Below are 27,290 nucleotides of genomic sequence, written 5' to 3' on the forward strand. Positions count from 1 at the left end.
CTTCCTGTGCCAGGAGCAGCGTTAGCCGGTGTGCACCCACCAGGCAGCAAGGCAATGTGCAGGGGGAAACTGAGGCACACACCTGCTTCATAAAAATGGCACAGAAAGTGGTCACTTCATCCCACCCACCCCCACTGCCCTGAGTGCCCGCTGCTGGCTGGTCTATATATACCTGCTCCCCACACCACCCTCCACCCCAAGCCCTACCTACCTCCCCACTCTGGGCTCTCCTGATCCCTCCCCAGCGGCAGCAGCCCCTTGTTCCCCACAACCCTTCCCGAGCTCCTGCCCCCCCTCCAATCCTATCAGCTCCCCACTGCTCCTGCAAGTCTTCTCAGGGCAGACAGGGCAGATGGTTACACAGCCCCATCCCCCTCTGCAGTCTTCTTGGGGTGATCAGCTGGTCTGTGCCCCATCTTTCCTCTGGGTGGGGCCACTGCTCCCCTCCAATCCGATGAGGTGCCGCTAGCATCGGGGAGGAGACCTTCCTCACATATTGGGCTGGCACAGCCGGGTCCCACCCTTGCCACCTGAAACCCCACTCCTACTCTGAGATAGCGCGTGAAGGATTTCCCAGGGGCTTGGCTCTAGGAGAGCAGCAGGCTCAGGGGTGAGGTTCTGCAGGGGTGGCTGACACCTCCATGCCACGGGCACCCTTCCCTGGAAGATCACCACCACAGGAAGTACCGCCTCAGAGGGCCGGACTGCGTGACAGCTTCCTCCTGGTCCCTGATTGGCCCAGATGCCCTATTTGAACCCAGGAGGCATTCCAGAAAGTGACTGTGCAAGGAGGCCAGCCAGAGATGGACCCGTCTCTCGGTTCAGTCTGCCGACCCCAGCCCGGGCCTGGAAGGGCGACTCCAGTCCCAACCCCTAGCATCGGTACTTGGGCCTTGCCACCAGCTTTGCCCCTGGCATCAGCACTGGGACCCTGATCCTGGTCCCCAGCTCAGGATATCGCTCTTAGATCCCAGCCTAAGGTCTGGGCTCTCTCTGGCACCAGCCCTGACGTCCCAAACCCTCGGCGTGACACAGAGACAGTAGCAGGCCCACACAAAGTGAAGGTCTTTTGGGGCGTGGCAGGATCAATGTGGCAGGGGGTAGTGAAACTTGCTACCACTCCTCGTGACCTTCCTTATCACTAAGGGCTGGTCTACACCGGGGAAGCTAGTAGTTCTGGGGGGTGAATCACATTCCACTCTGGGAACAGAATCGGCACAAAGTCGGTCGCTCTTCGGGCTTGCCTACCCAGAGTGGGAGTTTAATCCAATTAGTGTCCAATGCCAACACTCACCCCATGGAATCCAGCTAATCTTGGCAAGTTATCTGCACCCACATGCTGCAGAGGGAGGCAACCCGCCCAGGTCCCTGCCAAACTGCGCTGGGGGAAAATTGCTTGCCTGCCCCACATACGGCGACCAGCGAGACTCTGGGCCCAGGAGCAAGAACCAGCCAGAGCACCTGAGAGAGAGGATGCTTGGAGACCTCAGACCTCTGCCCTCCCTGTCCAATGGCCCCTCTCCAGAAGTGGACATCCCTGGGGCTTCCGAGGAAGGTGATTCAAAAATAACTTCCCAGCATACACCGGGTGGGGAATCCCTTCCTGACCCCTGCCAGTGGCCGTCTGGAACACTGAAGCATGACCATTAGGAACAGAGGACGATTGGCTCCAAGGCTCCCTCCCTGTCATACAATTGCATTAATCCATTTCCCCAGCTCAACCTTAAATCTACTTGATTATTTGCCCCCACACCCCCTATTGGAGGTCATTCCAGCCCCTCACCCCTCTGGTGCTGAGAAACCTCCTCCTCCTTTCCAGCTGGAGTTGGTTGATGGCCTGTTTGCAGCCATTTGTTCTCATGCCAACATTGTCCTTTAGCTTCAATAGCTCTTCACCCTCCCTGGTATTTAGCCCGCCCCCGGCCTGGTGTATTTATAGCCGGCAGACAGATCTCCTCTCGGCTGGCTTTTTGGTAGACTAAACAAGCCCAGCTCTTTCACTCCCCTCGCGTCAGCCCGACTCTCCGTTCCCCTGGTCGTCCCTTCTCAGTGCCTGCTCCAGTTTAAATCCCTCCTTCTGGAACGGTTGGGGCCCAGAATTGCACCCCGGATTCCAGCAGAGCCCTGGCCTTGTCCAGGGATGTCCTCACTGCCCCCCGTCTCTCCTGGAAGCCCTCCAGGATGTCTGCAGCGGCTGCTCGGTGCGGCAAGCCTCTACAGCACAGTGGCATCACAGCCCAGCTGCTGAGATAAAGATCGGGTAGGTCCAGTTCTTCTCGGCGCCGTAATCCTATACGTCACCAGTTTACTCAGGCAGGTTTGCAAAGGATGAGTCTTAAATCTGGTTTGGTTCAGGCCTGCGGCAATGGGATTTTTCAGTCCTGTCCGCTTTTAATGGAGGTGTCACAATGGGGCCATCACCACCTACAGGCCACGGGGAGCGGGGCAGGGGGAAGCAGCAGAAGAAGTGGGGACCAGGTTCAGGCCCTCTTGTCCCCCCAGCAGGGTGTAGAAAAACTCAGAGCTCGTGTGCTTGCTCTTGCTCCAGAAATTAGACCACCTGCATGGAGGTGGGTGAATAGGGGGGCTCCCATCTGGACCCAGGATGTGGGACTGGCTGGCTCAGGGGGTGGGGAACGGGACATGGAGCCTTTCCCCTCTAGGGGGCGCCAGCTCCCATCTTGCCCCAGGATGGAGGACCGGCTGGCTCGGAGGGAGGGGAATGGGACACAGGGCCTTTCCCCTTTAGGGGGCGTCAGCTCTGATCCAGCCCCTTTAAGGGGCATAAGGATACCAAGGTTGAGCTATAGGTCCAAGTAGTTCCCAGCCGCTTCTTAAAGGCACAGGTGTCCCATTCATGGTGCAAATAAAGTCCCCTCACTGGGCTGCAGTCCTGGGGCTGATGGAGTCTCGTTGCCCTCTCCCCAGTCACCGTATCCCTCCACCCCAGGGGAGAGACTATTTGTAGAGCCCAAGGGTGGGGCTGTGGTAGAGGCACATGTAGGCATCACAGAGCAGGCGTCGGGCGCAGGGGGGCAGGGACTTGGGGTCCAGCACCTGGAGCTCCTCCGGGCTCATCTCCAGGTAGTCGGCCACCTCCGGGCAAGGTGTGACCCGTGGGATGTTGAAGCCATTCTGGCCACCTGGAAAGGAAGAAGGGGGAAGGAAGGGGTTAAAAAGGAGAGAGGGAAAGAGAGAAGGAGGAAAAGGAGAGAAAAAGAATGAATAAAATAGAGGCGGGAGGGAGGGAGGGAAGGTATGGAAAGGGGGAGAAGATGGGAACAAGAAAATGGAGAGAGGAAGAAGGGAATGAGAAAATGAAGCAAAAAAGGGAATGAGAAAATTAACAGAGAAAGAGGGACAAGAGGAATGGATAAAGAAAATGGGAAGAGGAGAATGGAGAAATGGAGAGAGAAGATGAGAATAAGAAAAAGGAGAGAGAGGAAAAACAAAATTGGAAACAAAAGAGGGAGAAATAAGGAGTGACAAAAGCTAGAAAGAGAGAGAAGGAAAAAGTGGAGAGAAGGATGGATATAAAGGAGGAGAAATTGGGGGGAAGAAAAAGGAGTGGAAAAAGGGGAAAGTGAAGGGGAAAGACAAGTGCAAAACAGAAAAAGGAGAAAGTGGAGAGAATATAGAAAAGGAAAGAATGGGAAAGAGAAAATGGAGAGAGAGAAGAATATAAAGGGGAGAGAGGGGGAATGGGAAAGAGAAGAGAAAATGGAGAGAGACTCATAAAGGGGAAAGGGGAAGAAATGAGACAGAAAAGAAAAAAGAGACAAAAGGAAAAAGGAAAAAATGGAGAGAGAGGAGGAAAGGGAAATGAGAGAAAGAAAAAAGAAAAGGAAGGAGAAGTTGAAAAGAGAAGGAGCAAATGGAGAGAAAGAGGGAAGGAGAAGAGAGCAAAGAAATAGGTGGAGGAAAGCAGGAAGGAGAAAAGGGAGAGAAGGAAAAAACAGATGGAAATAGAGAAGGAAAAGGGGAAAGAATGGTGAGAATCGAAGAAAAGAAGGAAGGAGAAAATGAGAGAAGGAAAAGAGGGAAGAGCTGGAGGAAAATGGAGGTAAGGACAGAAAGGAGAGAAAAGAAAAAAGAGGGAAGGAGAAAAGGGAGAGAGAGAAAATGGATGGAAAGAAGGAAGGAAGACGGGAGTCTCCCTGCTGCAATTCCTGGGGTGCCCACCAGGGGCAGCCCCCAGCCACGCCCCCTGCAGCGACACCGCCCCCCTGCCCCCCGCCGCCCTTAAAGGGCCGGCGCACAGCTCACCCTGGCGGTCGGCCATGCTGTCAAAGAAGAGCCATTGGCCGCGGTGCGGACCGTGGCGGGCGAAGGCCACATAGTGGCTGGTCTGGATGCAGAGGGCGGCGTAGAGCTGCATAGTCTGGCGGGGCAGGGGGCCTGGTGGGGGTGGCAGGTGCTCCAGCTCTGGGGGTAGGCGCAGGGCGCGGGGGTGGTGGGAGCGCCGGGCACGGTGACGGTGAACCTGGGTGGGGGGAGGGGGTGATTACAGGGAACAGCATGTCCCAGAACCCCCCCCACCTCCCCCAGACACCCACCTCTGCCTCCCCCACCCCCCAATACTCCCTGCATCCTCCATCCCCTTCTCCCCTCTGGCCCCCAACGCCCCCCACCCCCATCGCCGTGTCTCCCCCTGGTGGCCAGTGGGCAGTACCTGCTGCCAGCAGACAGTGCAGTACTGACGGGTGCTCCCTGTCCCGATGCTGGGGTCCCCGTAGCACTCGGGGCATTCGCTCCGTGCCAGATCCTGACAGATACAGCACTCCCGGGGGGCTGTCAAAGCAGAGGGGGGTGGTCAGTCACAGCACCAGCACCCCAGGGCCAAACCCCCTCCGCACTGCTTCCCCTCCCCCGCCACCTCCCTGCACCCTGCCCCCTCCCGCTACCCCCTCCCCAACACCCCCATCGGCTGCCTGCCCCTCCTCCACCATCTCCTCCCACACCCCCTCCTTCTGACCCCTCCACTCCCCCCACCTCCCTGTGACCCTTCCGCACCACCTCTTTCTGCCCCTGCCCCTCCGTCCATCTTTCTGTGCCCCTCCCCCATTACCTTCTTCTGACCCCAACCCTCTCGCACCCCCCGCCACCCTCCTCCTTGCTGACCCCTCCCCTTCCCCGCAAACCTCCCCCTTCCTCACTGCCCCCCATCCACCCCCGTCTTGCCACATTCCTCACATCTCCTGCCCACCTCCTGGCTGTCCCCTCCTTCTCTCACTACCCACCGCCCCCCAGCCCTCCCCTGCCCCCCCCTTACTGTCCTCCAGCAGGTCAGTGAGGTCCAGCTCCAGGCTGGGCAGGATGGTGGCGAAGGCCTTGTAGTCCTTGCCATTGCGGGGCATCTGCAGGATGAGGCAGGAGGGGGCCTGACGGGGGTAGGGGCAAGAAGGGGTTAGTGTGGGGGGGCAGGAAGGGGGGATAGGGGCTCCAGTCCCCCCCCCCAGCACCCAGCTCCTCCCCTTGTCCCCCACCTCTCACCTCAGTGAACTTGAGGTCACCGGCGACCAGTGACCCCTCCAGCAGCTGCTGCACTGTGGGGACCCCCCGGCCTGCCCCCCCTGCACCACCCTCCATGAAGATCTGGTAGAAGATGCAGCCCTGGGGGTCCTTGTCCGCTGACCTGGGTGGGGGGAGAGAGAGATGGGGTTAGTGGGGGGCAGAGAGCGGGGGGAGTGGAGGGGGAAAGGGGGGAGCTGGGGGGTGTTAGGAGGAGTAGAAGGGGAATGTGTAGCGGGGAGATGGAGAGGGTGTGAGGAAGGGGGGTTGGGAGGGGGACTTTGGAGGGAATTGTAGGGGGGGATAAGCGGGGTAGTGGGGTAGCGGGTGTTTGGCAGACAGTGGTGGGGGGGGGTGGAAGCTTGGTGGGGGGGGGCAGCAGAAGGGGGAGGGGGTGGAGGGAGGGGAGACCCTGCCAGTCAGGCAGATGGGGAGGGGGAGGAGCTGGCCAGACAGGGGAATGAGGGGCTGGGGGAGTCTTACCGGATCTTAAAGAGGGGCTCCATCTTCAGCACCCGGAACAGCAGGGTGAGGAACTCCTCGGGGTCTGGGGGGGGGAATGCATGGGTGAGAGCGGGGACCCCCTGCTTCCCCAGCCCCCCTCCCCCAGCCCCTCCACCCCTTTCCCCTGCACCCCCAAACCTCCCGTGGCCCCTTCCCCACATCCCCTCCCTCTGCACCCCAACCTCTTTGCCCCATATACCCTGCCCCTCCCCCCGCCACTCTCCCCCACCCCCTTCCCTGCACCCCGGCTCCTCCTGTCCCATTCCCCTCCCCACCCCACCTTTCTCCTCGCTGGTGAAGCCTGGGGAGTGTCCAGCTGCCTCCAGGACCCGCCGCAGGGACATCACCTTGGTGGCGCAGACGTAGCCGTGTCTGGGGGTGGGGGGTTGGGGGTGGGGGGTTACCCCACTGGCAATCTGCCTACATACCTCCCCCTCAGTCCCCTCCCGCTGGGACTCCCTCCCCCTGGACAGAACCTGCCACACCCCCAGCCTCTCCCAGAGACACCCCCTCCCTTCCTCCCTCCTCCAAACACCTCCTCACCCACAGAGACCCCCCTTACCCCCTGGAGAGACCCCCCACATCCCCCAGAGACCCCCTCACCCCTTCATAGACCCCCACCCCCAGAGAGCTCCTGCCCCCTGGAGAGACCCCCCTCATCCCCCAGAGACCCCCCAACCTCTCCACAGACCTTTCACCCCCAGAGACCCCTCCTGCACCCTGGAGAGACCCCCTTCATCTCCAGAGACCCCCACACACCCTTCCATAGACCTGTCTCCCCCATAGACTCCCCTGCACCCTGGAGAGACCCCCCTTCATCCCCAGAGACCCCCCTCACCCTTCCACAAACCCTTCACCCCCAGAGACCCCCCTGCCCTTGGAAAGACCCCTGTTCACCCCCAGAGACTCCCCCTGGATCCTGGAGAGACCCCCCTTCAACCCCAGAGACCCCTCCTCACCCCTCCATAGACCCCTCACCCCCAGAGACCCACCTGCCTCCTGGAGAGACCCCCCCTCACCCCTCCATGGACCCCTCACCCCCTGGAGAGACACCCGCCCCCCATGCTCGCACTTGCGCAGGGGGTTAACGATCTCAGTTCTCAGCAGGTCCCGGGTCTCCTCGTAAGACGCCCCATCGTTCTTGTCCGCGGGGCGCAGCAGCAGCGAGTCCAGCACGGAGCTGAAGGCAAACATGCTGTGGGGGCAAGGAAGGTCAGGACTCCTGAGTTCTCTCTTTGGCTCTGGGAGGGGAGTGGGGGCTAGTGGTTAGAGCAGGGGGCTGGGAGCCAGGACTCCTGGGGTCTCTCCACAGTGCGGGGAGGGGAATGGGGGCTAGTGGTTAGAGGGCGGGGGAGGTGGGAGCCAGGACTCTTGGGTTCTATTCCTGGCTCTGGGAGGGGAGGGGAGGGAAGGGAAGGGGGCCCAGTGGTTAGAGCGGCCAATGAACAGGCAGGCAGGTGGGTGGGGGCTGGGAGCCAGGACTCTTGGGTTCTCTCCTTGGCTCTGGGAGGGGAGTGGGGGCTAGGGAATAAAGCCGGGGCGGGGACTGGGAGCCAGGACTCCTGGGTTCTCTCCCTGGCTCTGGGAGGGGAGTGGGGCTTAGTGGTTAGGGCGGGGGGTGGGGGGGAAGTCACTCACCAGAAGAGGGTGGCATCGAGGTAGCAGGAGTTGCAATGGCCCTGGATCCCTTTCTTCCAGCCCATCAGGCGCTGCCCCCCCTCTTCACCCAGCCCTGGGGGGGTGTCCTCTGGCACCCGCTCGCTGGCATAGACCCTGAAAGCTGTGGGAGGGGAGGCAGACCTGGACTGGGATTGCTATCACTAGCCCGCCCCTCCCATCCCTATAGGGAGACACCCCCCTCAGCTCTGTCCCCACCCCCTGGGGCATTGTCCCCCACCCCCTCCAATGCCCGCCCCCCGCAGTGGCGTGCCCCCCACCTTCCATCTCTCCCCTGCCAGGCCCCCAGGGACTTACCCAGTGAGTTGCAGCGCAGCACGGGGTTCTCAGGGGGCTGGGGAGCCCCGAAGCGGGCATCGGGCCGGCAGTGGCGTAGCTTGACAAAGAGGGCCTTGCCGGGTGGGCACTGGAAGTACCGCATCCCTCGGTAGATCCCGTCCGTGCAGCCTGAGGGCAGCGGCTCCTCCTGGAGAGAGGGGCAGGGACTGTGTCAAGGGGGCCAGGAGTCCCATTGCTCCCCATGGGATGACCCCAGGAGGGAGGCAGCTGGGGGGCCCTATAATCCTCCCATGGATTGACCCTACTAAAGATGGGATGAGAGTCCCATACCCTGCCCCATGGGGGTGACCCCACTCAGGACAGGGTTGGGGTCCCATAAACCCCCATGTCTGTCCCCTGCAGATGTCTGCCATTGTCTCACCAGCTCCAGCCCTGCAATGGTCTCCCCCACATCCGGCGGCGCCCCAATCCAGCGGATCACCCCGTAGATGGGGGGGTCGTGCACCTCCACCATTGAGTTGATTTCCAGCAGAGGAAAAGCCAGCTCCTCCTCCTCTCCTTCCTCCTCCTCCCCTTCCCCCTGCTCCTCAGTGCCCCCCATCAACAGGGAGGAGGGAGAGCCATGAGGGGACCCCCATTCCGGCCTGGGTGGATACCGAATGGAGGAGGGGGATGGGGGGTCATTGAGGAGCCTTAGGGAGGGGTCATCACTCAAGGCCTTGGGGCCTTCATCAGCCTTTTCTGTAGGGAAAGGAACCAAAACAACATGGCAGACATTAAGCAGATGGGGCCTGTTGGATGGCCATCTTGGCCATCAGGTATTGACCACCACTGGGATGGCCATCTTGGCTGTCAGGCTTTGACCACCCCTGAGGAGGCCAGCTTGGCCAGTGATCACTGACTGGCACTGGGGTGACCATCTTGGCCAACAGGCATTGACCGCTACAGGGGGGTGGCCATTTTGGCTGGCAGAAAGTGACCACCATTAGGGTAGCCATCTTGGACAGCTAGTCGGAAGGTCTGGAAGGGATGTCATTATGTCCCATTGCATGCCTGGGAGAGAGGCCATGAGGGCAGCCATCTTGTTGGCCAAGAAATGCTGTTGTATCTCAGCGACCGCATGACATGGGCAGGGCCAACGCCCCGTACAATGAAGCCGAGCCCAGAGGGCCTCCCGCCCCTGCTGTTTACTGTAGGTCCTACCTTTATGGACTTTGGTGATTGGCAGGAGGATCCCGTGCTCCGGAGAGGGGAAGTGGCAGAGCGATTGGCCACTGAATTTGCCATCCCATGAGCCAACAGGCTGATCCTGGAAAATAAGGGGATTCAGGAAAGGGGCCCCCAATTATGATCCTCTCAATAAGGATCTTGCTGTCTGATCCCACCCTGGAAGTTGGGGGTCAACGCCCTCTCACCAGGCAGATCCCCACGAAGACCCCAGCCATCTCCTTCTTGGGCAGATAGTCGCAGAAAAACACAGTGCCCCCAGGGGCACTGTCACCCATCTTGAAGAAGACCCGATCTCCGAGCTCCAGGGGTGGAGGAGATTTGAGGGGGTCCCCTGTGGCCAGCTGGAGCCTGGTGCATGCCCGGCGGCTGCCCCGGGGAGCTATCAGGGGGCTGCACTCGGCCCCCTCATCCGGCTCAATCCGGCTCACAGGCACAAAAACCCCGCAGTTCTCCCGGCATGAGAAGAACTTCTGGCCTCTGAAGGAGCCGTCGGTGAAACCCTTCCCAGCCGCTGATCCCTGGAGAGGAACAGAATAGGGGGGTTGACATGGATGCCTGATACAGTCCCCTACCATGAGGCCAGATTGGAGCTGGTGCGCCCTAGAGGGGAAAGGCCCCATGTCCTGTTCCCTGACCCTTGAGCCAGCCAGTTCCAGATTGGAGCTGGTGCGCCCTCGAGGGGAAAGGCCCCATGTCCTATCCCCCACCCCCTTTAGCCCACCAGGCCCGGGTCAGAGCTGGTGCCCCCTAGGGGGGTAAGACATCATGTTCCATTCCCCCCAGTCCAGCCAATCCTTGACTGGAGCTGGTGCCCCCTAGAGGCTCCCCCTTCACTCACCACCAGCTCCACCCCAAAGATGACTCCAGCCTGCTCCTTGCTGTCTCCCATGGGTCCCCGGTAGCGCAGGACACCCCGGACCTTTTCCCCGGAGGCCGAGGTGATCTGGACCCGGACCCGGTCCCCTGGGCGCAGGGCCCCCCGCCTGCGCAGCAGCCCCTCCTGTCTGAAGAGCCCCAGTCGCTCGTCCCCATTGGTCACGGCCTGCAGCATCCCAGCTTGCTCTTTGCTCAGCTCCCGTGCAGCCCGAGCCGGCAGCTGCACCATGGCCTCCGTGTCCAGCAGCTTGGCCCAGAAGGGGCAGTCCAAAGCGGGGGGCTCGCCCGCCTGGCTCAGGAGGCTGCCCCGGGGCACCTGCCCCCCACCTTCCCCAGAGAAATCCTGCACCAAGATGAAGAACCGGCGTGGCCGCATGGTGATGGGGGGGTGAGACCTGGAGGTGGGAGAGAGGAGATCAGAGAGGGGCTGACTGCTGCGTGAGGAGAGCGGGGGAGACTGGGCTGAGGGGCACACCCAGGAGAGAGGGATAGCAGGTTAGGGGGGCATTAGGAGGGGATGGGGGACACCAAGCTGGGGAGCTGATCCGGAGAAACCAGTATCCTGGAGGGGAGGGGGGAGACCAAGCAGGCGGGGGATATCAGTGGGGGAGACCAGGTTTAGGGGATAATTGGGGGCAGCCAGGGCTGAGGGGTCAATCCCATCTGGGAGGCAGGGGAAAACAGACTGTGGGGGGAGGTCGATGGGTGGGGGGAGAGACCAGGCTGAGCAGCCCGTGGATAGGAACAGGAGTGGGGGAACCAGGCGGGCGGGGGGGGGGCGAGGTTGATCTAGGAGACGGGGAGTGGGAGAGACCAGGCAGGCTGAGGGGAACATTGGGATGGGGGAAACTCAGGACCCCAACACCAAGGGAGTCTATGATCCTGCTAGGGGGACGGGCTGCGGGGACCCATCCTGCTCTGGGGGCAAGGGCCATGGGGGCCCGGGCCACGGGGGCCCATCCTGCTCTGGGGGAAAGGATGTCCCTGGGTACCCGACGGAGACTCGCCTGTCGCCCGTCATCCCCGTCCGGATGTCATCAGTCGTGGTGGGGTTTCCCCGACGAGCTGGAGCACAAGGGATGGAGGAAGAGAGAGAGAGAGATAGTGAGAGAGAGAGAGAAAAGAAAGTTCAGAAAGAGAGGGAAGGAGACAGAGTCAGCCGGGTGGGAAGAACCTCAAGCCCGCAACTGCCCTCCCCCTCCTTCGCCACTCGTCCTCCAGGAAGTCTTCTTCGTTCCCCCGCTCCCTGCCTTGCCAGAACAGGGGCTGTGGGGCCAGGGAGAGTGGGCGAGGAGCGTCCCAGCTCTCCCCCACCCCTTGGGGGACTCGTGTGGGAACCCTGAAAACAACAAAAGAGGAAGTGGCAGAGGCTGGGGGTGGGGCTGGAGAGAAAGGGGGTGTGAATCAAAGGGGTGTGATGAAGGGGAGAGGAGCCAATGAGGGTGGAGAGGGGTGGGGAAAGAAAGAAAGAAAGAAAGAGCAGGCTGGCTTTATGGCAGTGGGGTCTAGTGTTTGACACTACAAAAAGGGGGTTTCTGTCTGTCTGTTCCACCCACTTCTGGGGGGCAGCAGCCCTGCTCTGTGTATGACAGAAGGCAGGGGGTGGGTCTGGCTCAAGTGGATGGACCATGTACAGTCTCTGACCCACACGCCTGTGCCCCACTGACGTGGAGCTGCACTGGGTGGTCCTGCGGGGGATGCAGACTATCCCATGGCAGCCACAACTCCCGTTCCCAATCCCAGTATCACCCCTGTCCCTGTCGCCCAGCCACAGGGCTGCACTGTACTCTGCCAGGCACCCGTCTCCTGGGAGTGACCCCTTCACTGGGCCGGGGCCCCAGCAGGACCCCCATGTCTCTGCAGAGGCAGTCCCCCCGGCCTCTGAGACAGGAACTTTAGTACCAGCCACCCCTCTCCTCTGCGGGGCTCAGCTCAGCTGATCCAGCCCAGATGAACCACGGCTGGGATCCTTGTGAGCCCAGGACACCCAGGGGGTACCGGCAGCGATGGCAGACATACTCCCTGCTTCGCGTGGCACGCTTTGTCGGCCTGACCTTGGGTCCCCCACAAAGGCCAGGGTTGAGATAAAGGCTCCTGGGAGCCACGTGGACCCTGAAGTCCCCTTGGCTGGCCCTGGCTCTGTCCCTCTCCCCTTAGTGCCAGTGGTCCAGGTCTCCAAATGCCCCGGTCTTCACCCCGCCACACAACCCTTTGGTCTCCAGCTGGAAGCTTTGTCCTGGGGCAGCAGAGGTTGGGGGCGGGGAAGGGGCGGCTGTACTGTATAATGGGCACTAGGGGGCAGCAGAGGGTGGGGGCGGGGAAGGGGCGGCTATACTGTATAATGGCCACTAGGGGCAGCAGAGGGTGGGGGCGGGGAAGGGGCGGCTATACTGTGTAATGGGCACTAGGGGGCAGCAGAGGGTGGGGGCGGGGAAGGGGCGGCTATACTGTGTAATGGGCACTAGGGGGCAGCAGAGGGTGGGGGCGGGGAAGGGGCGGCTATACTGTATAATGGCCACTAGGGGCAGCAGAGGGTGGGGGCGGGGAAGGGGCGGCTATACTGTGTAATGGGCACTAGGGGGCAGCAGAGGGTGGGGGCGGGGAAGGGGCGGCTATACTGTATAATGGCCACTAGGGGCAGCAGAGGGTGGGGGCGGGGAAGGGGCGGCTGTACTGTGTAATGGGCACTAGGGGGCAGCAGAGGGTGGGGGCGGCTGTACAGTACAATGGGCACTGTGGAGGGGCAGGTGCTGATAATTCCATGCAGGCTTGTGGCGGGGGGGAGGGGGGGCTGGGGAGAGTTTGTCACTCTGCCCCCTGCTGGACATGGGGGACCTAAGTTGGCAGGTGACATTCTGAGGCTGAGATTTGTCCTTTCTGGTCCTTTCCCCTTTTCTTTCTTTCTCCGACACACTTTGGGGAAGCGGACGGATCGGCGCGGGCGGGCTGCGAAATCTCCGCAGTCTCGGGTCAGAGTCCAGCTCTCAGGGGCGTGATTTCTACTGGAGAGCGGAGCCAGACCCACGTCAATGGGACACACAGACATGGGGGAAGGGCTGGGGGAGTGCGAATCATCTGGGGGGGGTCGGGGGTGGTGGTAAAGGAACTGGGGGAGGAGTAAGGAGGGAGAGTTCGGGGCGCGGAAGGGAGGGGGGGTCTGCAGGGAAATGGGTGAGGGTGTTGGGGCCACTGGATTAGAGAGGGTTAGTCAGATGGGGGAAGAGCTGCGGTGGGGGGGGGTAGAGGAGAAGTGGGGGCAGGAGGGGAGCCTGGAAGGGAAGCTGGAGGGGAAGTGAAGGAGCACGTGGGGGGTTGGAGAGTAGGGAGTTGGGGGAGGGGTCTGAAAGGAAATGGGGGGTCGAGGCACCTGTACTAGAAGGGGTGGTGAGATGGGGAGAGAGGCTCAGGCCGGGGCTATAAGGGAGGGGAGGCTGGGGGACAGAGCTGGAGCGGAAAGGGGGCATGGTGGGGGCAGAGTGGGAAGTAGGGGAGAGGCTCAGGTCGGGTTCTGGAAGGACAGTGTGGGGCTGGAGGGCCAGGGTTTGGCAAGACGGAGGGGGGCTGCAGGGTTGGGGTGCAGAGAGGCCAGGGGAGGGGTTGGGGATCTCTGAGATGCAGGGCTGGTGAAGGGTGGGGTTCAAGGGCAGCACTGCCCACCCAGCTCGGGGGCGAGGCCTTTGATCCCCCCCAGGGGCCCCAGCCGGCCCAGACGCTGGGATATCGATTCAGGCTGGGCCAGGCCCGACGTTTGGCCCCGATCCCAGCCCCCCAAGCTTGGCCTGGTTTCCATTAGTTTAATGAGAACGAGGGAGACCAGGGCTGTTCTGGATTTTCTTAACCACGTCATTTACTCGCTGGTCATGGCAAAGGGAACCTGAAAACATTAACCCCTCCGGGGCTGAGCTCGCAGGGGCTGCGGGTCAGGAGTGAGGGGCACCAGGAGATCTGGGTGTGGACCCTCCTAGACCAGAGGTCTTCCATCCCACTGGCTATTTCCAGGGGCAAAGGGAGGGGGCTGCAGCAAGCCCATTCCAGTTGCAACGGGGAAGTTGCTCCCGGTTTTCCAAGCAGCCCACCCCGAGGTCTGCACAGGCGACGGGGTGCGGGGGGGACTTGGCCACCACCCCTCTTTGGACAGCTTCACCCAGCCACAGGTCAGAGCAGAAACCAGAGCGGATCCCCCGACTGAACGGGAAAAGGGTTGCAGAGACTTCAGCCGCCTGCTGACCCTGGGCCGGCTCGGAGCTGGCGCCCCCTAGAGGGGAAAGGACCCATTACTCACCCCCTTAGCCAGCCAGTCACCAGCGCCCCCCAGAGGGGAAAGGCCCCATGCTCTATTCCTCATCCCCTGGAACCAGCTAGTCCCCGCCCTGGGGCCGGCACGGAGCTGGCGCCCCCTATAGGGGAAAGGACCCATTCCCCACCCCCCTGAGCCAGCCGGTCCCCGCCCTGGGGCCGGAACGGAGCCGGCGCCCCCTAGAGGGGAAAGGTTTCCATCGCACTTGGCTTCTCCTTCCCTTTTCAAAATCAGACTCTGTCTCTTTAAATCTCCAGATGGGGGAGACCCGACCCAAATGCATTCTACTGGGGAGGGCGGGGCTCCGCGGGCAGCCATCCAATCGGCACGGGGCGGGTTGTTCCATCCGGAGGGAGACGGGGTGGAGGGACGACAGGAATGGATTTATTATTTTTCCAGCTTTAATAGGTTTGTGGGCGAGGCCTTAAATATGACAGGCTGAGGGGGCGGGGCTGGGACCAATCACAGGAAGGCGGGAGTGGGGGGCGGGGCTTGGAGGGGGGAATGTGGGCGGGGCTTGGGGAAAAGTTTGGGACAACTTTTTTTTTTTTGGGGACGTTATAATAAAGGTCGAAAATTGAGGCGAGGGAAGAAGGGAGAGAAGGAAGATCTTGCCCCCCCCGGTGGAATAAGGGGGTGAAGGTTTATTGGGGCGCCCCCTAGGACCTCCCATATATCCCACCCTATTGGGGGACGCTCCCCTCCCCCCAGTCGACCCAGCCTCTCCCATGGGGGCGGCCAGCTGCGAAGATGAGGATCTGGAATTCAAGCTGATCTTTGGAGAAGAGGAGAAGGACCCCCCGGGAATGGGGGTGTCTCTGGAAGGTGAGGGATGTGGGGTTTGGGGGGGGGCTGCTCTTAAAGGGCCAGCGTGGGCTGGGAGAGAGTATTAAAGGGCCAGCAGGATTTCTGCTCTTCCCTGGCTGGAAGAGCATGGAAAGTTTTGTCCTATTAAGGATGAGGGGGAGGGGGGGGCTCGGTTTACACACACACACACACACACACACACCCCTTCTGGTTTCTCACGTTATGGGAAGAGCAGCTCCCTGGGATGGATGCTAAGAGCCTGGCAAGGGCTACGGGTGGCCTCTCTGCCGGCCCCAGCCCCGGACCGTTCTGCCAGGGCACTGCTCTGGGGAAGCTTGCAGCCCCAGAGTACCCCCCCCCCCCATGCACGTCCCATCCAGCTGGGGCACTGCTCTGGGGAAGCTCGCAGCCCCGGAACAGCCCAGCCATGGGGGGTGGGAAGAGAATTCCCTCGGGTGTCTGTCCATCAGGTCCCATGCTCTCCAACCCTGTCCTGCAACATACACACACACAGATCCCCCCAGGCTGTGAGGAACATGGTGGTCTGTCTGTGTGTCCTGCCCCGCCATCCGTCTGTCTGACACACAGTTTTAACTAGCGCCCTCAGACTCGTACTCCCCCCGCCCCCATTCCTGGCCCTGTGCCCCACGTTCCCATGGCGACCCAGGCCTTGCCAGTGGAGGCGAGTGCGCCTTTAATTGGGTTCATGTGTCGGCCCCCTCCCATCCCAGGCCAGGCTGCCCCACTCCACAGGGTGGGGGAGAGTCTCAGGTCCCAGAGCTGGTGCCCAGTTTATCAAGTTTCCAGACCCCGATCATTGGGGGGGGGGGTCTGCAGCCCCCTGACCCCAGCCCCTTCCAGCAGGGAGTGATGTGAGGAGTGGGAGGGGCTCCTGGCTACTCCAGTCCCAGCAGGGGGCACTGTGGGGAGCGGGGCAGGAGGGCTGGCTTTGGGGGGGAGCTCCTAGCTACTCCAGCCCCAGCAGGGGGCGCTGTGGGGAGTGGGGCAGGAGGGCTGGCTTTGGGGGGGAGCTCCTAGCTACTCCAGCCCCAGCAGGGGGCGCTGTGGGGAGTGGGGCAGGAGGGCTGGCTTTGGGGGGGAGCTCCTAGCTACTCCAGCCCCAGCAGGGGGCGCTGTGGGGAGTGGGGCAGGAGGGCTGGCTTTGGGGGGGAGCTCCTAGCTACTCCAGCCCCAGCAGGGGGCGCTGTGGGTGCAGGGGAGGTCCCAGGCAGCCCAGCCTCAGGGCTCTTGGGGTTCCCGTGTTGCTGGACACATGGCTGGGGCGAAGGTGTCTGACATCACAGCCCCAGAACCCCTCCCCCGGCCAAGGGCCCACCCGAGGAAAGGGGCAGAGATGGGGCCTTAAATGAGAAGCAGGTGTGTGTCGGAGCTGGCAATTGGGTTGAGATCACGTTGCTTTGTGTCTCTCCAACTCTTTGTGTTTTCGTGGGAAGGCGGCTTTCCTGCCGGTGGTTTTCAGCACAGACGTTTCTGCCCGCAAGATTCCTGGCCCTCTTGTCTGGGGCCCCATGGAAATGCCACGGCCCTGGGCCGGACGGGAACCTGGCGTCCTCCAGGGTGCAGCCTTGTCAAGGGGGGAACAGGGGTCACTGCCGCTGCGCTAGGGCTTTTGTGGTGTGATAAACTATGTTGCTGCTGCCCTCTACTGGAGAGAGAGAGAGAGACAGACCCCAGCCTACTACTGCTGGTTTGTGTGGGTGTGTTAGAGAGAGAGAGAACAATTTACTACTGCTGTGTGTGTGTCCCTGCTGCCCCCTGGTGGAGAGGATGAGCCCTGCTGTGTGTGTGTCCCTGCTGCCCCCCTGGTGGAGAGGATGAGCCCTGCCGTGTGTGCGTCCCTGCTGCCCCCCTGGTGGAGAGGATGAGCCCTGCTGTTTGCGCGTCCCTGCTGCCCCCCTGGTGGAGAGGATGAGCCCTGCTGTGTGTGTGTGTCTGCTGCCCCCTGGTGGAGAGGATGAGCCCTGCTGTGTGTGTGTCTGCTGCCCCCCTGGTGGAGAGGATGAGCCCTGCTGTGTGTGTGTGTCTGCTGCCCCCTGGTGGAGAGGATGAGCCCTGCTGTGTGTGTGTCTGCTGCCCCCCTGGTGGAGAGGATGAGCCCTGCTTTGTGCGCGTCCCTGCTGCCCCCTGGTGGAGAGGATGAGCCCTGCTGTTTGCGTGTCCCTGCTGCCCCCTGGTGGAGAGGATGAGCCCTGCTGTGTGTGTGTCTGCTGCCCCCTGGTGGAGAGGATTAGCCCTGTGTGTGTGTGTCTGCTGCCCCCTGGTGGACAGGAGGAGCCCTGCCACCATCCCTGTCCATCTCTCCTCCTCTCTCCCCCCACAGACCTTGATGCTGAAGACCTCCCTCCGTGTTGCACCCTGGCCTTGGGTGACCCACCGGCCTATGCCTCCCCCCTGGGCATCCCCTGCCCGCCCCGCCTGGTCGGGGGCCCCCGGGCCGGCATGCACTCCCCCCCGCCCCGCCCGGCACGGGATGACACCTTCGAGAGCCAGCCGGCGCGGTGGGTGCGCCTGGGGGCTGACGCCCGCGTCCTGGAGTGCCCCAGCATCCAGATCACCACCATTTCGCCCAGCGCCGAGTGGGACTGCTCCCCACGCGACTACCTGCCCCTGGAAGCCCACGGCAGCTACCGGGAGGCCCCACCGGCCTCCGGCTTCTTCACCCCCAGCCCCGCCAGCAGTGGCAGCGCCTCCCCCTGGAGCTTCTTCTCGGACGATGACGGGGCAGGCGGTGACGACGTGGAGCGGGAGCTGAACGAAGCTGCTGCCCGCTTTGCCCTCAGCTCCCCCTGTGGCTCGCCCAAGCCCTGGGCCGGGCTGGAGGAGCCCTGGGGCCTGTACCCTGCCGGGCGGGGGGCTGAGGATGGCTGGGTGGCCCTGGCACCCCGCCCGGCCTCGCCCTGCGGCAAGCGGCGCTACTCCAGCTCGGAGACCCACTCCTCGGCCTCGCCCTGCCTCTCCCGACGCGGCAGCCTGGGCGACGAGGGGGGCGGGGAGGGGGCAGAGGGGGCAGGTGGGGAGGGGCCGCCCTACGAGGCTACTGGGCAGCACCCCCCAGCTGAGAGCATCCCGCAGAAGGCCCGCAAGACCTCCACTGAGCAGACGGTGGCGCTGACGCGGAAGGAGGAGGGATGCTGCAATGGTGACGACGGGGGGTTTGGGGCGGCCCGCAAGGAAGGGATGGACTATCTGGCCGTGCCCTCCCCACTGGGCTGGTCCAAGGCCAGGATCGGGGGCCACAGCCCCATCTTCAGGTACCAGCTACTAAAGGACCCCGCCCACTGCAGTGCGGCCAGTGCCCCCTAGAGGAGAAAGGCCCCACTCGCCTGCCCCAGCCAGTCCCCACCCTCAGGCAGGATCCCAGCCGGCGCCCCCTACAGGGGAAAGGCCCCATTCCCCACCCCGCTGCGCCAGCCAGTCCCATTTTGCCAGCTGCTCCCTGGGCTGCAGCTGCGGCTGGCAGCGGTTCCATTGTATAATAACAAGCTGTCAAGCTGGCCCCGCGGCAGACGGGCCCATGTCTCCTGTTATAGATCCCAGAGCCCGGCTCAGCACGCCCGGTGGCAGCTGCCGTAAACACGGCTCCTGGCGGCACCGCACCTTCCCTCTTAAGGTAAACCCCAGGATGCTGCAGCCTGGGCTGCGTAGGGAGCGCCCCCTAGGGAGCCCCTGTGGCATAGCACCCCCTCGCACTGTGCGGGGAGGGGAGAGCGCCCGCTACGGAGCCCCCGGCCTCATTCCCTGCAGCACAATGTCCCCTGCTGAGCCACCCTAGACCTACCCCCCGCCCCTACAACACAGCCCGCCCCCTCGCCCTGGCAGTGAGAGGAGGGTGCCCCCTACTGAGTCCCCAACCCTATTCTTTGCAGTGCAATGTCCCCTGCCCCACCCCTAGCAACACGGCACCCCCTAGCGCTGCATTGGGGCCAGCATTGACAGTGAGGGGAGCGCACCCCCTTATTGAGCCCCTGCAGCACTGGGGCCAGCACTTAATGGGGGGGGAGCCCCAACCCCTATTCTCTGTGGCACAGCGCCCCCTAGTGCCAGCACTGATGGCCAGGGCAGAGGCCCCCTGCTGAGCCCCCCACCACACACACTTCCTGCAGCACGGCGCCTCCTAGAGGCCAAGGTGCCATCCAGGACACCTGTCTTCTTCTCTGCCCTAGGTCATCCGCTCTGCCTCCCTTAGACTGGCCCCTGCCCAGCCAGTATGAACAATACGAGCTGAAGATCGAAGTCCAGCCCCGGACCCACCACCGGGCCCATTACGAGACCGAGGGCAGCCGGGGTGCCGTGAAGGCCGCCCCAGGAGGTCACCCTGTGGTGAAGGTACCTGAGCTTCCTTGGAGGCATCCCTGGATTTCACCCCATTAGCCCCATCTCCAGGCGTCCCCAGTGGCCCCTGGGCTGGGGTGGGGGGTGACAGGGATTGGATCCCCCAAGCTGGGACCCCAAGTTTCTCATGACTATGGATGGTGGCGTGGGTGGTTACGGAGCAATGGGTTCCATGGCAGGTGGGTCCCAGGGATGGGGGGAGCAGGATGGGGGTGACAGAGACAGGATGGGTGGGGACAGCGGCCTCCTCGGCCACTAGCACCCTTCTCCGCTTGCTCTGCGCCCTTCGCCTTTTCGTTTCCTTCTGCTCCGCTCCTTCACTGTCCTGGCTCTGCTCCGGCTGGGTCCCACCAGACCGGCCTGCTTGTGAGGGGCTCTGTGTGACAGTGGATCTGCAGGGGCGGGGAGAGCTGGAGGGGGTCACATCCCCCTCTCATTGCAGGCCGCCCTCCCCCCCAGCCTGCCGGCTGGAGCTGCGGGGGTGGGGTGGGAGTGCACATGCAAGGGTGCCCTTTCCCACGCTCCAGACCAGGGACAGGCCGCGCATGCGTGTGTGGGTACACAGACACACACTCACACCCTGCAGGGCTCAGCCCTTCCAGCAGGGGGCAGCAGGTGTGCGCGCGCACCCACACCTACACCCACAAAGATCAGTCTTAATTTGTGAAAGGCAGAGTATGCAAAAGAGAAACAGAGTGTGGGGGAGGGGTTGGGGAGGATGGAGGGGTTGAGGGTGGGGGCGTGTGGGGGAGCGGCTCTGGGGATGGAAGGGAAGGGTTTTTAGAGGAGGGGCTCTGGGGTTTGAAGAAGTTGGAGGGGAGTGGTTTTGTGGGGGGGCTTTAGGGGTGGGGGCTGGAGGAGGTAGGGTGGTAGGGGAGTGGAGGGGGTGTTGGGGGGAGGGGAGTGGTTTTGTGGGGGGGCTTTAGGGGTGGGGGCTGAAGGAGGTAGGGTGGTAGGGGAGTGGAGGGGGTGTTGGGGGCTGGAGGCAAGGGAGATCCCCTGTATCCTGGAACCTCACCCCAGTTAGCACCTCCCATCTCGGACTCGTGCAGGGGAGCTTGCCCCATGAGTCCTTCCCCCCCCCCCCGAACATTCCATTTCACCCAGGTCTGGGGGGGAAAGGATTTTCCCCCCTTGTTTCTGTTCCAACCCAAATCGAGTCCAGCTGTGCATCCCGTCTGCTGATTGGAAACAGCTGGGCCCGCCCTGGGGGAGACCACCAAACCGCTGGCGTCGCCCCACCCTGGCTGGGCTGGTGTCCAGACTCCGAGAGCTGTGGGGGGGACGAGGCACACGATGGGGCTCTGAGAGAACCCAAGCTCCCTCAGGGGTGGGAAACTGAGTCATGGGGTGGGGGCATTTGCCTGGGATCCAGTCCAGGCATGGTCCTTGGCAGGAAAGCCAAATCCCTGTCTCGACAGCAAAAGGAATCCGGTCTGGGTTCCCCCAGACTCCTTCCCTATTCCCCATGGAGGGGGCACCTGGTGTGTGTTTCCCCCACCCTCTCTCCCCATTCCCTGGGGGGTTAATCCAGTCCAGGTTTCCCCAGCCCCCCTCTCTATTCTGCATGGACGGATCCAGGCCAGGATTTTCATGTCACCCTCCCATACTTCTCCTTGGGAAATCCTGGCTGGTGGATCACAGGCTGAGCAGATCGGGCCCCTGATTCCTGACTGTCCTTCCCCTTCTCCCCCTCCCTCCTGGCAAGCTCCTGGGCTATGACGAGAAGCCACTGACCCTGCAGATGTTCATCGGCACAGCCGATGAGCGCAACCTGCGGCCTCATGCCTTCTACCAGGTGCACCGCATCACCGGCAAGATGGTGGCCACCGCCAGCTACGAGACCATCCTCAGCAGCACCAAGGTGCTGGAGATGTCCCTGCTGCCCGAGAACAACATGGCGGCCAAGTGAGTTCCCTGGGGAGCTGCTTCAAGATTTTCTCCCCATCCCAGGGCGGTGCCACCCAGAGTCCATTCCACAAGGAGCAGAGATCCGCTTCTGGATTTTTTTTCCCCATCCCAGGGCAGTGCCACTTCTAGACTCCACCCAGAATCCATGCCAATGGCAAAGGAGTCCAATTCTGGTGTCCCCCACCCCACCCTGCCCCAGGAAGATTGGACCAGGAGTCCACTGCAGGAACGCAGGGGATCTGGTTCGAGATCTTCCCCTCATTCCCAGGGGAGGCAGCATCCCAAAGTCTAATCCAGGGGATGCAGAGATCCAGGCCCAGGTCTTCTCGTCCTCCAGGGCGTGGGAGGTGCCTCCAGAGATCATTCCAGGGTATAAAGGGATCCTGCTCCCAATCTTCCTATCTCCACAGGGGCTACACAGCAGAACCCATTCGGATGGGCACAGAGATCCACTTCCAGGTCTTTCCCTTCCCCAGAGGCTGTGGCCCAGAGTCCAGTCCTGGGAGGCAGGGGGTGGGGTGGGGAATCCAGCAGCTGCACCCCAGAGGCCAATCCAGGGAGCTCTGGGATCCAGCTCTGGGTTTTCTCCCTCTCCTGGTTGACCTGCACCCCAGAGGCCAATCCAAACAACTCAGGGACCCGGTTCTAGGTTTTCCAGACCCAAGGGCGGGGGCTGAAGTGGTACCAAGGGCCCCATTCCAGGGTCTGACCTGCCCCCCACACTCCAGGGGGGCCCCTAACCCTGCCTCCCTTCCCCAGCATTGATTGCGCGGGGATCCTGAAGCTGCGGAACTCGGACATCGAGCTGCGGAAGGGCGAGACCGATATAGGGCGCAAGAACACCCGGGTCCGGCTCGTGTTCAGGGTCCACGTCCCCCAGGGCAATGGGAAAGTCGTCTCCATCCAAGCTGCCTCTGTGCCCATCGAGTGCTGTGAGTGCCCAGGTGCCAAGGGGTGCTGTGGGCTAGCCCAGGGCTATGGGGTTGGTGCCGCCTATGGGCCCCACTGGGGGCTGTGGTGGGTCAGCCCAGGGCTATGGGGTTGGTGCCACCTATGGGCCCCACTGGGGGCCGTGGTGGGTCAGCCCAGGGCTATGGGGTTGGTGCCACCTATGGGCCCCACTGGGGGCCATGGTGGGTCAGCCCCGGGCAATTGGTTGGTGCCACCTATGGGCCCCGCTGGGGGCTGTGGTGGGTCGAACTAGGACTATGCGGTCCATGCCCACTACAGGCCCCACTAGAGGTCACGGGGTGGGGTGGGGGGTGTCTGTCCATGGGGCTGGGCACTCACCATTGACCCTCTGCTGCCCCCAGCCCAGCGCTCGGCGCAGGAGCTCCCCCTGGTGGAGAGATGCAGCCTCAGCACGGGGTCGGGGCGTGGGGGCGAGGAGATGGTGCTATCTGGCGCCAACTTCCTGCCTGACTCCAAGGTCGTCTTCATTGAGAGGGGTCCCGGTAAGTGTGAGCCCCACCCCCACCATCTCCTCCCTGCCCCCTGCACTTGGGAAGCCCCCTGGGAGCCACAATTCCTCCCCCCACCCCACTGGTACCCTCCCAATCCCCTCTTCTCCACTGTCCCTTCTGTGCACCCTTATGCGCAGGAGACGCTTGGACCTACAATGCCTCCGCTCCCTGCACTTGGAGAGATCCCCCCAGGACCTTCCCTACCCCCCTCCCTTCCCCCTTGCTCCACTCCTCCATGGCCTCTTCTCCAATAACCTCTCTCCTTTCAGATGGGAAGCTCCAATGGGAGGAGGAGGCCTGTATCAACCGGCTCAAGAGCAACGAGGTGAGAAAATCCCAGAGGGGATCCACCCTGGGGGAACAGGGTGGGGGACAGGGGAAGTCCTGGAGCTGATCACCCATGTGGAAGCGGGGTGGGGAATGGGGGAAATCCTGGAGTGGATCGACCCTGGGGGAGTGGAGTGGGGGTGCAGTAAATCCAGGAGTGGATCGACCCTGGATCTGGATTCCTGGAACAGATTGCAAATTCCAGCCCCACCCAGGATGAGGGAATTTTGATGCTCCCCCTCACCCGAATTCCCTCTCCCCCCCCCCTCCAGACCACGCTGACCCTCACAGTCCCAGAATACAGCAACCCACAGGTGGCCCGGCCTGTCCAAGTCTATTTCTACGTCTCCAATGGGCGGCGGAAACGGAGCCCAACGCAGACCTTTAAATACCTGCCTGGTGAGTGGGGTGGGGGGAGGAGTCGTGTAAATGGGGAGAGGGGCACGAGATGCGGGAGGAGGAAGGAGAAGAGGTTGGGGAGGCAGCGATTGGGGGCGTGATTCCCACCTGGCCTCATGGTTAGTGGGGGGAGGGGGGAGGGGCAAAGATGGCAAATAGACAAGGAGCGGGAGGGAGAGAGCAGGAGAAGAGGGGAGGGATGCTGTTTGATGGGAAGGATTTGGGGCAGTTCCCTCCCCCCGCAGTCTCTGACTCTCTCTCTCTCTCTCTCTCTCTCTCTCTCTCTCTCTCTCTCCCTCCCTCTTTCCCTCCCCCCCCCCGTCCCCACAGTGATCTTCAAGGAGGAGCCACCCCCCTCCTCCCCACTCCGCAGCTTCCCCCCTGGCCCCTCCTCCCCGGTGCCCCCTTGCAGTCCCCCCTATCCCCCCAAGGGCCCTGGGGACATGGACATTTCTCCCAGTCGCCCTCACTTCCCCTGCTACCCTGATGACTCCCCCTACAGGGCTGGCTACTCTCCCTCCCCTGCGGCCTTTGGGAGCCCCTCCCCATACCCTGATGGGCCCCCACTGCTTCCTTTGACACCCCCTTATCACCGCTGCCTGGCCACTGATCCCTCCCACCACTACCCACACACGGAGCAGTATGGGGGGGCTGGGCTGACGGTGCCCTCCCACTTCCATCCGTTGGGCTACCGGCCCCCACACTTCCAAGCCTCTGCCCAGCTCACCCCCCCACCACTGTCAGAGGGAGCCGGGCCCCCCAACTGGGGGGATCCAGAGTCGGGGGAGACTGAGGAGGTGGAGAAACCCAGGGGCAGCGGATACCGGGCGGCTTTCCGTGACAGCCTGCCTGTCCAGGGGATCACGCTGGAGGAAGGTAATGGGACTTTTCCCCTCTAGGGGGCGCTGGCTCCCACCCGGCTCTAAAGCAGGGGACTGAATCATAGAATACCAGGGTTGGAAGGGACCTCAGGAGGTCATCTAGTCCAACCCCCTGCTCAGAGCAAGACAAATCCCCAATTTTTGCCCTGATCCCAAATGGCCCCCTCAACGATTGAACTCACAACCCCGGGTTTAGCAGGCCAATGCTCAAACCACTGAGCTATCCCTCCCCTGGCTTGATCACAGGATGTAGAATGGGAATCAGGGTCTTTCCCCTCTATGGGGCGCTGGCCCCGATCCTACCCCAGGGCGAGGGACAGCCTGGCTCATGGGCTAGGGAATGGGACACGGGGCCTTTCCCCTCCAGGGTGCACTGGCTCTGATCCAGCCCCAGGGCGAGGGTCTGTCTGGCTCAGGGTCTGTCTGGCCCTCACTCTGGTTTCCCCTCTCTTTTCTCCTAGTGACCGAGATCATTGGCCGGGACCTGAGTGACTTCCCGGAGCCGCTCTGTGAGGGCAGAGGGAGCTGAGACCCTGGCTGCTCCTGGGTCCTTCCTGGCCTATCCAAGCTCTGTCCATCTCATTTCTGTTCATCCATCTGTCCAAACTCTCTGTCCGTCCGTCTGTCTGTCCAAGCTCTATGTCCATCAGTCACACCTCCAATCATCCATCCATCCAAGTTCTCTGTCCGTCTGTCCAAGCTCTCTGTCTGTCGATCACAGCTCCGTCCATCCATCCTAGCTCTCTGACCGCCTGTCCTAGTTCTCTTTCTTTCTACATCCAGGAAGGATGACTCTGAAGTCCCCACTCCTACCCCCTGATCTCCTCCCCCAAATGCCCCTACCATCTGGGCTTCACAGCATATGCCAGATGCAGGGTGAGGGGGCCCCTGGCCTCTAACATCCCCGTTCTCCGCCTCCCTCCTGGAGCTATTTTCCTATCAGGCAAAAATACCCAACCAGGGGAAGGGGATATTCCTATCCCCTCTGTGTGAGCCCAGCCCCATCAATTCAGCAATGGGGGTGGGGGGCAGATGTAGCTAATGGTGGGGAAGTGGGGGGGAGTTTGAGCCATCAGATTTTGCAGGGTATACGAAACACACACACACCCCCCATGGGGTAAAGTAACTCTCCAATAGAGTGGGGGAGGAGGTTCCACCCCATGGTGTCACATGGAAGCCCCTTCCCTAAATTTCCCTCCCTCACCCCATGGGGACAGGAAGGCATTAATGACTACAGTGGTATTGTTGGGGGGCACGGGGAGAGGGGTATCTGTGATAATATCCAGTTTTATACCATTTATTTTTTCTCCTTTTCTTTGAATCTTGGTTTGTTTTGTAATGAAATGAATTGATTAAAAAAACAACAGCTCAATACAATAAAAGCGTGTCTGATTCGGAGGGGGCGGGAGTAAAGGCACAGGCTGGGCAAGTGGGGATGGGAGGGAGAGGGAAAGGGGGGAAGGGGGATGGAAGGTGGAGTGGGGTGACAATACTGCCCCTAGTGGCCATTATACAGTACAGCCGCCCCTTCCCCGCCCCCACCCTCTGCTGCCCCCTAGTGCCCCTTATACAGTACAGCCGCCCCTTCCCCGCCCCCACCCTCTGCTGCCCCCCAGTGCCCCTTACACAGTACAGCCACCCCTTCCCCTTCCCTACCCTCTACTGCCCCAGTGCCCATTATACGGAATAACAGTCACGGGATAATTACTGCTGGCCTGTTTGGGGTTAGCTGCTGTGGGTCGCTCTGGACGCGGGGCGGTGCGATACAGGAGCAGAGAGACCCTCCTGGCGCCTGGTGGAAGAAGTAATTTATCACCGACACACGACGACGTGTGTGCAAGGGTGACAGGGGCTCAGGGTCTGAGCAGGGCTCCTGGCTGATCTGTCTGGGTGGGTGACTAATGTGTGCAACTAGGATCCCAGACTGGGAACAGAGTCGGGGGGCAGGACAAATGGGGTGGGGGCAAGTTAGAAGGAAGGACCGGAGACAGGGAGAAGGAAAGAATATCAATTGATTGATCAAATTCGTCTCTCTGCACCCATGCACAGCACATTTATCTGCCTGTGTCCCTACACACCTTCCTTCCCTCCCTCCCAATCACTACCTGTGTGTCCCAACACACCTTCCTTCACTCCCAATCTCTACCTGTCTGTCCCTACACACCTTCCCTCCCTCCCAATCTTTGCCTGTCTGTCCCTACACACCTTCCTTCCCTCCCAATCTCTACCTGTCTGTCCCTACACACCTTCCTTCCCTCCCAATCTCTACCTGTCTGTCCCTACACACCTTCCCTCCGTCCCAATCTCTGCCTGTCTGCCCCTACACACCTTCCCTTCTTCCTTCCCTCCCAATCTCTACCTGTTTGCCCCTACACACCTTCCTTCACTCCCAATCTCTACCTGTCTGTCCCTACACACCTTCCTTCCCTCCCAATCTCTGCCTGTCTGTCCCTACACACCTTCCCTCCCTCCCAATCTCTACCTGTCTGTCCCTACACACCTTCCTTCCCTCCCAATCTCTGCCTGTCTGTCCCTACACACCTTCCTTCCCTCCCAATCTCTACCTGTCTGTCCCTACACACCTTCCCTTCTTCCTTCCCTCCCAATCTCTACCTGTCTGTCCCTACACACCTTCCTTCCCTCCCAATCTCTGCCTGTCTGTCCCTACACACCTTCCCTTCTTCCTTCCCTCCCAATCTCTGCCTGTCTGTCCCTACACACCTTCCTTCCCTCCCAATCTCTACCTGTCTGTCCCTACACACCTTCCTTCCCTCC

The 27,290-nt window shown here is 61.8% G+C and overlaps 2 protein-coding genes across 5 annotated transcripts; one reads left to right on the plus strand and one right to left on the minus strand.

The window, feature by feature from the left end:
* Positions 1–569: 569 nt before the first annotated feature.
* On the minus strand, positions 570–14,434 carry LOC140896644 (ubiquitin carboxyl-terminal hydrolase CYLD-like). Of its 4 annotated transcripts, XM_073308581.1 has the most exons (16): positions 14,360–14,434; positions 11,085–11,142; positions 10,040–10,472; positions 9,387–9,719; positions 9,175–9,280; positions 8,393–8,712; positions 7,990–8,158; positions 7,654–7,795; positions 7,088–7,210; positions 6,296–6,387; positions 5,995–6,058; positions 5,494–5,635; positions 5,273–5,381; positions 4,673–4,791; positions 4,267–4,483; positions 570–3,143 (listed from the first exon to the last, which is right to left on the minus strand). In XM_073308581.1, exons 2-16 carry the CDS (start codon positions 11,096–11,098, stop codon positions 2,959–2,961), a joined length of 2,568 nt encoding a protein of 855 aa, XP_073164682.1. In that variant the 5' UTR covers positions 11,099–11,142; positions 14,360–14,434; the 3' UTR covers positions 570–2,958. The 4 variants fall into 4 exon arrangements, with proteins under 4 accessions (XP_073164682.1, XP_073164683.1, XP_073164684.1 ...); XM_073308582.1 differs by lacking the exon at positions 14,360–14,434 and having other exon boundaries at positions 10,121–10,472; positions 11,085–11,451; XM_073308583.1 differs by lacking the exons at positions 9,387–9,719; positions 14,360–14,434 and having other exon boundaries at positions 11,085–11,451.
* A 497-nt stretch (positions 14,435–14,931) lies between these two features.
* Positions 14,932–25,879, plus strand: NFATC4 (nuclear factor of activated T cells 4). The gene is made up of 10 exons (XM_073308585.1): positions 14,932–15,199; positions 17,523–18,453; positions 19,366–19,528; positions 21,243–21,442; positions 22,205–22,377; positions 22,759–22,899; positions 23,178–23,233; positions 23,508–23,634; positions 23,965–24,510; positions 24,977–25,879. Exons 1-10 carry the CDS (start codon positions 15,103–15,105, stop codon positions 25,042–25,044), a joined length of 2,502 nt encoding a protein of 833 aa, XP_073164686.1. The 5' UTR covers positions 14,932–15,102; the 3' UTR covers positions 25,045–25,879.
* Positions 25,880–27,290: the final 1,411 nt, after the last annotated feature.

This window comes from Lepidochelys kempii, chromosome 13 (assembly GCF_965140265.1).
Source record: "Lepidochelys kempii isolate rLepKem1 chromosome 13, rLepKem1.hap2, whole genome shotgun sequence".
Lineage (NCBI taxonomy): Eukaryota > Metazoa > Chordata > Testudines > Cheloniidae > Lepidochelys > Lepidochelys kempii.

What these genes read in the sequence shown, in the direction of transcription:
- LOC140896644 (XM_073308581.1), bottom strand. An exon ending in TCTTTGGGGTGGAGCTGGTG is followed by an intron (nt 9,720 to 10,039) that starts GTGAGTGAAGGG and finishes GTTCCTCTCCAG; the next exon opens with GGATCAGCGGCTGGGAAGGG. An exon ending in GAGCCCCTCTTTAAGATCCG is followed by an intron (nt 5,636 to 5,994) that starts GTAAGACTCCCC and finishes CCCCCCACCCAG; the next exon opens with GTCAGCGGACAAGGACCCCC.
- NFATC4 (XM_073308585.1), top strand. Translation starts at nt 15,103, where the DNA reads ATGGGGGCGGCCAGCTGCGAAGATGAGGATCTGGAATTCAAGCTGATC. An exon ending in GGCCACAGCCCCATCTTCAG is followed by an intron (nt 18,454 to 19,365) that starts GTACCAGCTACT and finishes TCTCTGCCCTAG; the next exon opens with GTCATCCGCTCTGCCTCCCT. An exon ending in GACCTTTAAATACCTGCCTG is followed by an intron (nt 23,635 to 23,964) that starts GTGAGTGGGGTG and finishes CCGTCCCCACAG; the next exon opens with TGATCTTCAAGGAGGAGCCA.